The sequence below is a fragment of the Procambarus clarkii genome, chromosome 77 (genome assembly GCF_040958095.1).
Source record: "Procambarus clarkii isolate CNS0578487 chromosome 77, FALCON_Pclarkii_2.0, whole genome shotgun sequence".
Classification (NCBI taxonomy): Eukaryota; Metazoa; Arthropoda; class Malacostraca; order Decapoda; family Cambaridae; genus Procambarus; species Procambarus clarkii.
In genome coordinates this window covers 21,027,083-21,042,237 of record NC_091226.1, presented here as the reverse complement: position 1 = coordinate 21,042,237, position 15,155 = coordinate 21,027,083, and the positions used below count along the sequence as shown (strand labels likewise).

At 42.9% G+C, this 15,155-nt stretch overlaps 1 protein-coding gene across 1 annotated transcript in view; it reads right to left on the bottom strand.

The window, feature by feature from the left end:
* The window catches only part of LOC138357345 (trichoplein keratin filament-binding protein-like), a 14,785-nt gene extending 11,169 nt beyond the window's left edge, over positions 1 to 3,616 (bottom strand). The window contains exon 1 of the mRNA XM_069314023.1: positions 3,422 to 3,616. Coding sequence (XP_069170124.1) covers positions 3,422 to 3,616 — 195 coding nt within the window. The remainder of the gene's footprint in view (positions 1 to 3,421) is intronic.
* Positions 3,617 to 15,155: the final 11,539 nt, after the last annotated feature.

Below are 15,155 nucleotides of genomic sequence, written 5' to 3'. Positions count from 1 at the left end.
GGATAAAGGGGACAAAGGGTGAGCGAGAGACGGATGGTGATAAAGTAGGGGGTAAGAGAGGGAAAGTAAGGGGGAAGGTGTGTGTCTAGGTAAATTTAAACATTTAGTTAAGTATTTGCAGGAGCGTATATGTGTGTGTCTCTACCATCATCTTCACCATTATCTTCACCACCCTCTGCACCACCATCTTCACCACTATCTTCACTACCATCTTCACCACCATCTTCAAAACTATCTTCACCACTATCTTCACTACAATCTTCACTACCATCTTCACCACCCGCTGCACCACCATCTTCACCACCATCTTCAGCACCATCGCCACCATCTTCACTACCATCTTCACCATCATCTTCACCTCCCTCTTCACCACCATCGTCACCACCATCTGCACCTCCCTCTTCAGCACCATCTTCACCACCCTCTTGCAGTATTCGTAAATTTTAAAATAATTTCCCTTTCCACTATCACTGTCGGCTCTTAAGTCTCCTGGACAGAGCTCTCCTTCTCTTACTATATTCTTCCTCAAAAACTTTATATATATATATATATATATATATATATATATATATATATATATATATATATATATATATATGTGTGTGTGTGTATATCACGAAAATAAACACGTGATTAAGAATGTGACAATGTCAGACCACGGAGGAAAAAAAATTTCAGGGCATAAATACAATGTAAAAAAGTCAATTTTTTCTTCAATGTATCTAAGAGCTCTTCGAGTTGTGAGTCCAGAATTCTTAGATGAAGAATTTAAGAATATTGATTCGATTGGTCTTAAGCTTTGTTACCCACTGAATTTTTTGGAAGTTTGTCGTAACAAAGCTCGTCGTACATATTATAATAATGTATGCAGTGAAAGGATTCGCCCAAAGAATGTGTTATGTTTACCATATTTCTCTGGGTTTGAGAATATTGTCAAGGCCTTGAAACTTTTTAATATAGATGTAATGTTTAGCTACGAAAACACTGTTGGTAAGCTATTAGTAAGGAACAGCCCTCGTAGTGATAATTGCGTCATTTATAAAATACCTTGTAAGGAATGTAATAAGTTCTATGTCGGGCAAACATCTAAAGATTTAAAATGTAGAATATCGCAACATAAATACTCTGTAAGACATGGCCAATTGTCTAATGCTTTGTTTGTGCATTTGTCAGAAAAAGCTCACCAAATTGATTGGGAGAGTGCTTCTTCAATAACAAATTGTAAAAGCACCTATAACAGAAACATAATTGAATCTGCTTTGATACAGATCACCAAAGAAAGTAATTTGAATATTTGCAGTGGTCTATATAACTTAGATCCATTTCTAATAGATCAGCTAAAGGGCGATTTAAGTAGAATCATTGAAAAACATTTGTCTCACTAATTTATTGTATATATTTACTTCTTTATGTTATAATTACCTATATATTATGCTTGTATGTCTGCTGTATCAGATGGGCCATTGGGCTACATCGGATGTGCCAATTGGGTGCATCTGATGGGCCAATGGGCCGTCTGCGTTGTCCAAGTATTGTACCTCACCTTACTTCACCACTCCTTCCTGCCTATTTATACCCATCACTCGATCTGTAAAATGACCTTCTGAAGATGTATTTAATATACGAAAGTACTTAAGGAAATTTCCTGTTTCATTTTTCCTCCGTGGTCTGACATTGTCATATATATATATATATATATATATATATATATATATATATATATATATATATATATATATATATATATATATATATATATATATATATATATATATGTCGTACCTAGTAGCCAGAACGCACTTCTCAGCCTACTATTCAAGGCCCGATTTGCCTAATAAGCCAAGTTTTCCTGAATTAATATATTTTCTCTAATTTTTTTCTTATGAAATGATAAAGCTAACCATTTCATTATGTATGAGGTCAATTTTTTTTTATTGGAGTTAAAATTAACGTAGATATATGACCGAACCTAACCAACCCTACCTAACCCAACCTAACCTATCTTTATAGGTTAGGTTAGGTTAGGTAGCCGAAAAAGTTAAGGTAGGTTAGGTTAGGTAGTCGAAAAAGCATTAATTCATGAAAACTTGGCTTATTAGGCAAATATATATATATATATATATATATATATATATATATATATATATATATATATATATATATATATATATATATATATATATATATATATATATATATATATATATATATATATATATGTCGTACCTAGTAGCCAGAACGCACTTCTCAGCCTACTATGCAAGGCCCGATTTGCCTAATAAGCCAAGTTTTCATGAATTAATGTTTATATATATGAATGTTCCTTAGAACATTCTAAGGAAACTACTCCAAGCTTGTATTAAAGAGGCACCCTTCTTGAGCTCGGATGGACACATGTATAAGCAAGTAGATGGGGTCGCCATGGGTTCTCCCCTATGTGTCCTGTTTGCAAACTTCTACATGGGTACCATCGAGCAAAAAGTCTTAGTCGACATGAACTTGAAACCGGCCATATACTGCAGGTATGTTGACGACATTTTTACACAGGTACCTGATGTCAGACATCTGCAGGAGCTGAGGGAGGCATTTGAGCAGAGTTCCGTGCTGCGTTTCACTTACGAGATGGAAAAGGATGGGAAGCTGCCCTTTCTAGATGTAACAGTCATGGAAAGGAGCGGGGTTTTCCACACTGCAGTCTACACTAAGGAAACAAACATAGGAATGTGCCTGAATGCCAACAGTGACTGCCCAGACAGGTACAAGAGGAGTGTTGTTAACGCTTATGTCGACCATGCTCTCAGCCACAGCTCAGAATGGAAGCAAGTCGACGAAGAACTCTGTAGGGTTAGGCAGGTCCTAGTCAACAACGGCTTCTCCAATGGTTTCGTGGAAGACATCATAAGAAGGAAAGTGAAACGCCATGCAACCTCTGAAGAGACAACTAACACAACACCTATACCCCCTATTAGACAATTTTACAGGAACTTCTTTTCCACAGCCCATAAAACGGAGGAAAGGGTCCTGAAAGATATGTTGTTGTTGTGTTGATTTAGGGGCGACGACGATCGTGGGATCGGATGCGCCCCGGCTGCCCGATACCGGGAAATAGCGGAGGGATGGGGTCCCTATAGTCTCTTCAGGCCATAGACCCTACAATCTCCTCAGGCCACAAATTTTACAGTCTCTTCAGGCCACGGACATGACGGATGAAGCGGAAGGTATGGCGAAGGATGTCATGACGGACGTCTTCGTCTCTCGCACCTGCCCCGTCAAGGAGAACGGGAACTGTGAGGCGGGGAATATTCAGCCTACGAACGGCACTCTGTAGTCTGACGCGAGCGCAATGAAATCGAGGGCAGTGAAGTAGGTGCTCCACTGTATCCTCCTGGGTCGGACACCACTGGCAGTATGGGGAATCTACCAGCGGTAGACGATGGAGATGTGCAGCCAGGCAGGTGTGCCCAATCCGGAGACGAGTGATGGCAGTGTCGAGGAGTCGAGAATGATGACGAGTCCATGGACGCGGGGTGGAATCAAAATTGCGTAGAAATTGCGTCTTCTTAAAAAGGGAGCGGGCATTCCAAAACACCACAGTATACTCAGGATGGGGCGCCATTATCCCTGAAATACAACAGCTAACTTTTTGACCACCAGTGCACAGACGTCTCCAAAGGCGGAACCACTAGAAAAAACCATAAAACCCTCATACAAAGTAAGTAAAATGTGTGGTATCAATGACTTTCAGTCCAGAGGATGTTGATCTATGCTTCTCTCTGCCTGACGGAAGCGGTGGTCGGCTCGCGAATTCTCTTGACGGCGTCTGCGACTGGTGGGAGCCTCACTCTGGGCCTTATGTTCCCCCGGTGTCACAATCCCTTGGGAAAGTGCCTGGGGGACCAGAGGATCATCAGGACTGTCTGTTGGAGCAGTACCTCCTGATCGATGGGTGTGTCGACGACGCCGGTGTTGGCTTCTTTGAGGAGAGGCAGGAGGGTGACGAGTGCTAGGCTCCGGCCGAGACTGAGCGTCCATGTCTGTATCCGTGGATGAGTTTCCGTCAGTGTCAAGGCTACCCAGGGGGGAAAATCGATTAGCAACCTGGGCGTATGAGGCATGTGACTGGGACAGGCAAGAGCGTCTGCTAGTTCCTACTTGTGAAGAGACCCGACCAGGGGGAACCTGGAGGCGAGAAGCGATAGGCTGATTGAGGGTGCGCAACTTCTTGAACAGCTCATGTCGAGGTGTCCCCGCTGTTTTATGATCGATGTCCAACTGGAGGGCCTCAAGATATACAGGGCAACTCTTAGACGTAACCTTATGATGGCCATGGCATAAAAAGCAGCGAGGTGCAGCAGAGCACCCACCGTTATCTCTGTCTGAATGGCCTGTTTTGCCGCAGTTTGCAGAACGTGCTGTATTACGGCAGGTCAGGCGACTGTGGCCCAATAGATGACAAGCGTAACATCGTAACACAGGGAAATTGTAGGGCTGAACCTGATACGAGGTCCTGTGTAGTGCCACTCGGTCAGGGAGGTGCCCATCGAACTTTACACAGACCATGGATGTCGGCCCTGCTGCTCCGCGAATCCTGGTAACTTCCAATAATCTCGCTGATACACCCCCTAATACCTGCAGAGCGGCCTGGATGTCATCCACATCTACACTCTGGTCAATTGGGCCAATCTTCCCATACCGGGCCCGAGACTCCTCCTCCTGCGACAATACCTGTCGGCACCTGACAGGCCAGTCCCCCAACTTAATAATGTCGGATACACAGATGTGTGATAGAGACTCCTTTCTGATATGTAGCTTCAGTGCTTCACCCCTACCCAGGGTACGTATGGTCTCAGGCAGGCAATGTGGCCACAATACGGAAGCCTCGATTGCTGCACCTAAGGTACGAGGATTTGCAAAGACGCACTGACCTGATTCTGACTGGATTAGGACTACCACGAACGAGGAACGGGGTACCACAAGACTAAGGTCTTCTGAAGGGGAAGACATCCTCTTAGCATCTCGCTCTGGGGCAGCATCAGCCGACTCACCGACTCATTTTCCAGCAGACGTTTTCCTCTCTGGGACTTGCTGTCAACATCCATGGCGCCCCCGCTCGGGGAGGCGTCCATTAGGGAGGCTCCGGCCTCCCCCGGTCCTGTGAGCCCCTGGGTAGCTGCAGTGAGCACACACTGGCCCAAAGAAGCCAGCTGAATTCAAAGCTGAGTTCCAGGTAAGGTGTGGAAAGAACGTCCAGCCAGGAGCGTTCAATCCGCGCGCCAAGATGGCCGACCTTCGGGCGGGAACCCGTCCTGAAAGATATTGTTGGTAGAAACGTTATCCCTACAGACAAAAATCAGAAGATACAACTGACAATTTACTATAAAACCAAAAAAACGGCCAGCCTACTCATGAGAATATCTCCAGACACAAAGCAGAACGCTTTAAAAGAGACCAACGTCGTCTATGCCTTCAAATGCCCTCTTGGGGACTGTAAGCCTCAAAAAACTCAGTATATAGGCAAGACAACAACATCTCTTTCCAGGCGTTTAACGATGCATAAGCAACAGGGCTCCATTAAGGAACATACAGTCTCTTCCCACAACCAAACCATCACCAGAGAAATCTTAGCAAACAACACAGAAATCATCGATAGATACAGCGATAGCAGGCGGCTTGACATCTGCGAGGCACTACACATCAAGAAGTCAACACCAGCAATCAACAGCCAATTATTGCACAACTATATTCTACCCATTTCAAGACTCCGCTCCAATATAGAAGCATCAAGAAATATGGGCCAATAAAAAGAGGCCTTCTGCAGTTACCTACCTTTAATACCCATTGTTTCGTGTCCTGTCTTGTGTTAAAAGTTTATTTTCACCTCATCCAAAATTATTGTAACATGTCACCTCACCCAAATGTAGGTATAAAAACTCGAAGATGTTTAAGCTCTATTCAGTTAAAGTTGTGTATGTGTAAACTAAAGTCTTTGAAAATGTAATAAGTTTTACGAAATGCGCTCAAGTGTCTCGTCAGACTAGAAATAAAAATGAATTTTGGAGAATTGATTTTTGAATTACCATCAACAGTGAAAAGAAACGTAAGAAAGATCGAGAAAATTCGTGTTAGAATTATTAATCTTACTTTTTCGGTCATATTTAATAATATATATATATATATATATATATATATATATATATATATATATATATATATATATATATATATATATATATATATATATATATATATATATATGGCATGCAAGACACGGCGAGGTTAATGACATTATTAAGAGAAGCCTTACCACAGCCGGTTGTCCAGCAGAGAGAGAGCCCCGTTACCTAATGTCCCGCAACTCTGATGAGCCTGTCGGTCGCCCAGACGGAATTACGGTGAACCCCTGGAAGAATGGTAGACAGTTGGTGTTGGACTACACTTGCGTTTCAACTTTAGCCAATACCTATGTTGACTTCAGTGCTACACAAGCAGGAGGAGCTGCCAATCACCGGGAAGCGGCCAAGTCACGTAAATACAGAGACCTTGAGCACCACTACAATTTTGTCCCCATTGCCTCAGAGACGCTTGGTGCCTGGGTAAAAGTGCTGCTAGCTTTTTAAAGGAGTTGGGATCTAAGCTAATCGAAACAACTAGAGACCCCAGAGCTGCCAGTTTTCTTTTTCAGCGCCTTAGTGTGGCAATCCAGAGAGGAAATGCTCACTGCATCCATGGTTCCTGCCCGCCATCTGAGGAGCTGGAGGAGCTATTCAACTTGTGACAAGCAGCCTTGTACCCTGTATGTAATCAATATTGTAACTTTTTTTGTGTAATGACATTTTCAAATAAAGTTAGATAAATATACACACTTCCAGGATTTGCAATCTTCTTTGGTCAGTGGTAGATTATCGGATTTTTGTATAATCTACTAGCACATTCCTAGTCAGTGTCGTGTATTTTTCAATTTACATGTTGGTTTCTAGTCGCAGTAGCTTGTAGATAGCATGCCAATCTTCTCGAAACCTCTGTAGTGGTTAAATCAATATAGGTACATCGGAGGTGACATACTTCATTGGGGCTTGTAAATTGGTATACCACATTTTGGAGAAGGTTGTATTACTTATTGGAGCTGTTGCTGAATATTAAATTAGCGGTCCTTTTGGTTTAGTTGTAAATAATAAATTCCAGTCTTTGCTTCTGTCATTCCATTTGAAACTATATTATTTATTATTTTGTCTTCCGTTTTATAATGTGAATTCATGGTGTAATAGCGTTTTATAGGAAGAGTTGTTTGCGGTTGTGGTTGTTGTTCTCTGTGATATTTTGTGATTGTGATTGTGATATTTTTGTCAAAATATCTTCCGATATGGGAGTTGACGTCTCTGTTCGTTTATTAATACTTGAAGGCTTCTGTCCAGTTCCTTGTGGATGTTATGCCACGAGGAACAATGTACTCACCTAGTTGTGCTTGTGGGGGTTGAGCTTCGACTCTTTGGTCCCGCCTCTCAACTGTCAATCAACTGGAGTATAGGTTCCTGAGCCTACTGGGCTCTGTCATATCTACATTTGAAAATGTGCATGGAGTCAGCCTCCACCACATCACTGCCTAATGCATTGCATCTGTTAACTACTCTGACACTGAACAAATTATTTCTAATGTCTCTGTGGCTCATTTGGGTACTCAGTTTCCACCTGTGTCCCCTTGTTCGCGTACTACCCGTGTTAAATAGTTTATCATTGTTCACCCTATCAATTCCTTGGAGGATTTTGCAAGTGGTGATCATGCCTCCTCTTATTATTCTGTCTTCCACGGATGGGAGGTTTAGTTTCCGTAGCCTTTTCTCTTAATTCATACCTCTCAGTTCCGGGACCAGTCTGGTGGTATTCCTCTGAATCTTCTTTGACTTTGGCTTGTGTTTAACTAGGCATGAACTCCAGGCTGGAGCTGCATATTTCAGGACTGGTCTGACATTAGTGGTATACAAGGTCCTGAACGATTCCTTACACAAGTTTCTAAAGACAGTTATTATGTTTGCCAATCTAGCATATGCCGCTGATGATATCCTTTTGATGTGGGGTTATAGGGTCAGGTTCGGTGTGTTATCAACCCCCAGATATTTCTTTCTCTTTGACTCTTGCAGGATATCACCTCTCAGATGGTACCTTGGGTTCAGCCTTCTGCTCCCTTCGCCTAATTTCATTATGGTTCATTTTACTGAGTTGAACTTTAGTAGCCATTTTCTAGATCATTCCTCCAGCCTGTCCAGGTCGTTCTGTACTCTCTGTCTATCTTCATCTGTCTTGATTCTTCTCATAATTCTTGCATCATGAGTCGATACCCTCCGGAAGATCGTTTACATATATTAGAAACAGGATGGGTCCAAGTACAAATACCTGTGGGACTCTGTAGAATCCTTTAGGGGATTCTATTGCGAACAATTCAATACCAAAATGAATGATGTATCACGAAAATTTACGTGAGCAAAGTGAAAAGAGTATACACATTTTAGTGTGTGATCGCCCCCATGGGAAACACCAGTCCCACCTTGGGGAAGGCTGGTGCCGTTTAAAATGTTAAATTCTAATAGCCAATTTCAGACTATTTATAAATAATTATATTGACCCGTATCAGTATACCACAGGCTTACTCTTCTGATGTTTCTCATTAGATTTAAAAACAGTGATAACAATAAACCTGTACGTTATGTTGTTCTGTTGACTTATTAGGGATAGTATTGAGTTTGGTATTGGCCTTTTGGCCCCTTGCTTATTACCTTATTCTACAATGATGTTTCTGTTTTCACTATGAAACTCAGTCTCAAATTCGTTAGGTATTTCTCCAGATATAATAGCATTTGCAGGTGATGAGTCACAATAACGTGGCTAAAGTAAGTTGACCAGACCACACACTAGAAGGTGAAGGGACGACGACGTGTCGGTCCGTCCTGGACCATTCTCAAGTCGATTCACAACATCGACTTGAGAATGGTCCAGGACGGACCGAAACGTCGTCGTCCCTTCACCTTCTAGCGTGTGGTCTGGTCAATAATAGCATTTTTTGTGCGCGAATAAGAGTTTCTGAGCAGGACAGCGTCGAATACTTTCTGAAAATCGTGCAAGATGAGGCTGACCCTTCCACATCTTGCTTTAGCTGCTCTATCCTGACATGGGGAGGATGTCCCCTGAACCCGATGATATTTAGAGACCTAATTAACCTTATTCATGAGATGTTTGTCAGGTGTTTTACAGACTCCTGAGAGTTTACCTGCCTCCAGGGAGAGGGTGAATATTGCCTGAGTGGAGGTGAATATTGCCTGAGTGGAGGTGAATATTGCCTGAGTGGAGATGAATATTTTCTGAGTGGTAATATTAACCTTAACCACAGCCTTAACCACGGCCTTAATGGACCTCGACCTTGACCACAGCCTTAATGCAATTCGACTTTGTCCATAACCTTGATCACCACCTTGAAATTATATCTTGACTATGATATACACCATAACTTTAACCACCTTAAAGGGAGCCGGTCGGCCGAGCGGACAGCACGTGGGACTTGTGATCCTGTGGTCCTGGGTTCGATCCCTGGCGCCGGCGAGAAACAATGGGCAGAGTTTCTTTCACCCTATGCCCCTGTTACCTAGCAGTAAAATAGGTACCTGGGTGTTAGTCAGCTGTCACGGGCTGCTTCCTGGGGGTGGAGGCCTGGTCGAGGACCGGGCCGCGGGGACACTAAAAAAGCCCCGAAATCATCTCTAGATAACCTCAAGATAACCTTAACCAAGATCTTAAATGTGAACGAGACAACGATCTTGACCACTATATTAGTCACAACAACCACGACATTGACCACTAAATTGATCACAACAACCACGACATTGACCACTAAATTGATCACAACAACCACGACATTGACCACTAAATTGATCACAACAACCACGACATTGACCACAACATTTATCACAACAACCACGACATTGACCACAACCTTTATCACAACAACCACGACATTGACCACAACATTTATCACAACATTAACCACAACATTGACCGCAACAATAATCACAACACTAACCACAACATTGACCACATCATTAACCACAACATTGACCAAAACATTAACCACAACATTGACCACAATATTGACCAGAACATTAACCACAGCATTGACCACAACATTGACCACAGCATTAACCACAACATTGACCACAACATTGACCACAACACTAACCACAACATTGACCACAACATTAACCACAACATTGACCACAACATTGACCACAACATTGACCACAACATTAACCACAACATTGACCAAAACATTAAACACAACATTAACAACAACATTTACCACAACATTTACCACAACATTGACCACAACATTGACCACAATATTGACCACAACATTAACCACAACATTGACCACAACATTGACCACAATATTGACCAGAACATTAACCACAGCATTGACCACAACATTGACCACAACACTAACCACAACATTGACCACAACATTAACCAAAACATTAACCACAACATTGACCACAACATTGACCACAACATTATCTTTTCTTGAGGTTATCTTGAGATGATTTCGGGGCTTTTTTTTTAGTGTCCCCGCGGCCCGGTCCTCGACCAGGCCTCCACCCCCAGGAAGCAGCCCGTGACAGCTGACTAACACCCAGGTACCTATTTTACTGCTAGGTAACAGGGGCATAGGGTGAAAGAAACTCTGCCCATTGTTTCTCGCCGGCGCCTGGGATCGAACCCAGGACCACAGGATCACAAGTCCAGCGTGCTGTCCGCTCGGCCGACCGGCTCCCTACAAACCACAACATTGACCACACCCAAGGCATTAACGACAACATTAACCACAACATTGACCACAACATTGACCACAACATTAACCACAACATTGACCAAAACATTAACCACAACATTAACCACAACATTAACCACAACATTAACTACAGCATTGACCACAACATTGACCACAACACTAACCACAACATTGACCACAACACTAACCACAACATTGACCAAAACATTAACCACAACATTGACCACACCCAAGGCATTAACGACAACATTAACCACAACATTGACCACAACATTGACCACAACATTAACCACAACATTTACCACAACATTGACCACAACATTAACCACAATATTGACCACAACATTAACCACAACATTGACCACACCCAAGGCATTAACGACAACATTAACCACAACATTGACCACAACATTGACCACAACATTAACCACAACATTGACCACAACATTGACCACAACATTAACCACAACATTTACCACAACATTGACCACAACATTAACCACAATATTGACCACAACATTAACCACAATATTGACCACAACATTAACCACAACATTTACCACAACATTGACCACAACATTAACCACAATATTGACCACAACATTTACCACAATATTGACCACAACATTAACCACAATATTGACCACAACATTGACCACAACATTGACCACACCCAAGGCATTAACGACAACATTAACCACAACATTGACCACAACATTAACCACAACCAAGGCATTAACCACCTCTCCCTAACCACCAATGACGCCCAAGTTTCAGTGATCGAGGAAAGTCTTATATTAATTACGGATTGAATTACAAAAAATTAAAAAAACCTCATGATCTATATATGTGAGAATATTGTATTACAAGAGTTCCTCCGCCACCTAGGTAGAGACAATGGTCCTTGCCTCAGGTGAGAGAAGTGAGAGAAGAGGGGGTGTGGGGGTGGTAGGGGGGGGGGGGGGTGTTCAGTGTGTTAATCTTGAAGTCTCTGAGTTTTTGTTGACCTTCTGTTCGGGGCGCTGATTAGAGTTTTGTAGTGGTGGTTCTTTCTGTTTCTGTCTGGCTGTTTCTCTCTCTCTCTCTAGTCTCTCTATCTTTTTATACTCCTCCTTATATACTCATCTATTTCTCTATGTCTGTGTAATGGTCCTGTCAGCATCTTCCACCACAGGAAGGGTAAAGGAGGAAGGGTACAGGAGGAAGGGTACAGGAGGGTACAGGAGGAAGGTACAGGAGGAAGGGTACAGGAGGACTGGTACAGGAGGAAGGTTACAGGAGGACTGGTACAGGAGGACTGGTACAGGAGGAATGGTACAGGTGGAAGGGTACAGGAGGAAGGGTACAGGAGGAAGGGTACAGGAGGAAGGGTGCAGGAGGAAGGGTACAGGGAGACTGGTACAGGAGGAAGGGTACAGGGAGACTGGTACAGGAGGAAGGGTACAGGAGGACTGGTACAGGAGGAAGGGTACAGGAGGAAGGGTACAGGAGGAAGGGTACAGGAGGACTGGTACAGGAGGAAGGGTACAGGAGGAAGGGTACAGGGAAACTGGTACAGGAGGAAGGGTACAGGGAAACTGGTACAGGAGGAAGGGTACAGGAGGAAGGTTACAGGAGGAAGGTTACAGGAGGAAAGTTACAGGAGGAAGGTTACAGGAGGAAGGGTACAGGAGGAAGGGTACAGGAGGAAGGTTGCAGGAGGAAGGGTACAGGAGGAAGGGTACAAGAGGAAGGGTACATGAGTAAGGATACAGGAGGAAGGTTACAGGAGGAAGGGTACAGGAGGAAGGGTACAGGAGGAAGGTTACAGGAGGAAGGGTACAGGAGGAAGGGTACAGGAGGAAGGTTACAGGAGGTAGGGTACAAGAGGTAGGGTACAAGAGGAAGGGAATAAAAGAAAGAGGTCAGGATAAGCAATAATGATGGGACAGGGGGAAGGAATGGTACCCAACCACTTGGAACGGGTTAGGATAAGGTTTAGGGATGGGACGGCGGAGGGAATAGTGCCCAACCACTTGTGGATGGTTGGGGATTGAACGCGGACCAGCATAAAGCCAAACCGTCGCTCTACCGTCCACCCCAAGTGGGAAGGTATATTTGGACTGAGCAACAGTCATCTGAGTGTAGCAGTACTGATTGCAACTTGAGCATCAGTCATCTGATTGTGGTAGCACTGATTGTAACATATGCAACAGGCACCTGATTGTAGCAGCACTGATTGCAACATGTGCAACAGGCACCTGATTGTGGCAGCACTGATTGCAACTTGTGCAACAGGCACCTGATTGTAGCAGCACTGATTGCAACATGTGCAACAGGCACCTGATTGTGGCAGCACTGATTGCAACTTGTGCAACAGGCACCTGATTGTGGCAGCACTGATTGCAACTTGTGCAACAGGCACCTGATTGTAGCAGCACTGATTGCAACTTGTGCAACAGGCATCTGATTGTGGCAGCACTGATTGCAACTTGTGCAACAGGCACCTGATTGTAGAAGCACTGATGGCAACTTGTGCAACAGGCATCTGATTGAGGCAGCACTGATTGTAACTTGTGCAACAGGCACCTGATTGTAGCAGCACTGATTGCAACTTGAGCAACAGGCATCTGATTGTAGCAGCACTGATTGCAACTTGAGCAACAGGCACCTGATTGTAGCAGCACTGATTGCAACTTGAGCAACAGGCACCTGATTGTAGCAGCACTGACTGCAACTTGAGCAACTAGCTACCAGTGATGGTTCTTCAGTGACGCTTGCATTGGGGCAGCTGTTCTTGCAAGTTCTGGCTCTGTTGCTAAGAGTTCTTGCCAGTCCGGCCTTGTTCCATAACCGGAAAGTCCTGGCTCTGTTGTTGGGCGGTTAAGGCCAACAAAATGCCCATAAAAAACATTTCATTGCATCCTTACACCTTCCAACGTGGCGTGACTAATATCACTTTGGAAAGAACCATTGACCAGCGTACTAAAGGAACTCTAGTTAAGGGTGTTAGTAGTAAACAATCACTGATATATATATATATATATATATATATATATATATATATATATATATATATATATATATATATATATATATATATATATATATGTTTCATTGAATATGACCGCATATTCTGTATTTATTATTTTCTGGTTTAGGGCTTCTATCCCTCTAACTATTTTCTTAGCATCAGGGCTTAATTGGAATAGGAGTTCTCCAAAACTCATTTTCGTACTTTTAAGCTGAAGAAAAGAAGTGATTTACTATAGAGTGTAATACACTTATTTGTATAATTTGCACGACGTTTCGAACCTCCATGGTTCATTCTCAAGTGAACAGATCTTACAATACTAGTTGATTTTATACCCGCATTAGGTCAGGTGATAATACAATGAAGGTGAAAACATGGGGGGGATACATAAGGGATAAACATAGGGGCTGCAGAAGGCTTATTGGCCCATACGAGGCATCTCCTATCTAAACACAAAGATTAATCCAGTGTAATTGGCCTGTTATGTTGGACATTGTCTTCTGTGTTGGCATCGATATGTTCTTGTCTTGTCCTTACTCTCATGGTGGGTAGAGTAAATAGTTCCGTGATTTGGGTGTTCATGGTAGGTTCTATTCTTATGTGAATTGCCTCAAGAATTTGTAATCTTTTTTTTTTTTTTTTTTTTTTTTGAGATATATACAAGAGTTGTTACATTCTTGTACAGCCAATAGTACGCGTAGCGTTTCGGGCAAGTCCTTAATCCTATGGTCCCTGGAATACGATCCCCTGCCGCGTAGAATCGTTTTTTCATCCAAGTACACATTTTACTGTTGCGTTAAACAGAGGCTACAGTTAAGGAATTGCGCCCAGTAAATCCTCCCCGGCCAGGATACGAATCCATGACATAATCTTCTTGAATCTTGGGTTTTGTCTATTATGCAAGTATTCTTGTTCAACATTTCTCTTGTTAGAGTAATGTCATGGGCTTGTCTCATGTGATTCCTAGGGGCACCAGATTGAAGATGGCATGTCAAACGCCTCGTCAGCTTGGTCGACGTCATACCTATGTACTTACATTGAAGGTTACATCCTTCGTGGGGGCAAGTGTACATGTATACAACGCTTGACTGCTGTAGAGGGTTCTCCGTCGGCTTCGGGCTGTTTTTGATAAGGAGTTCGGAAGTCTTCTTGGTTTTGTAGAATATTATCAGGTTTATGTTTTGGTTAGGAGTAGTGCTTTTTACTCCTTTACGGATTATTTCTTTCATTATTCTTTCCTCTTTTATATGTTCACTGTGCATGGTTGATTTGTAATATAATTTTATTGGGGGTATTGTGGTTTCTGTTCTA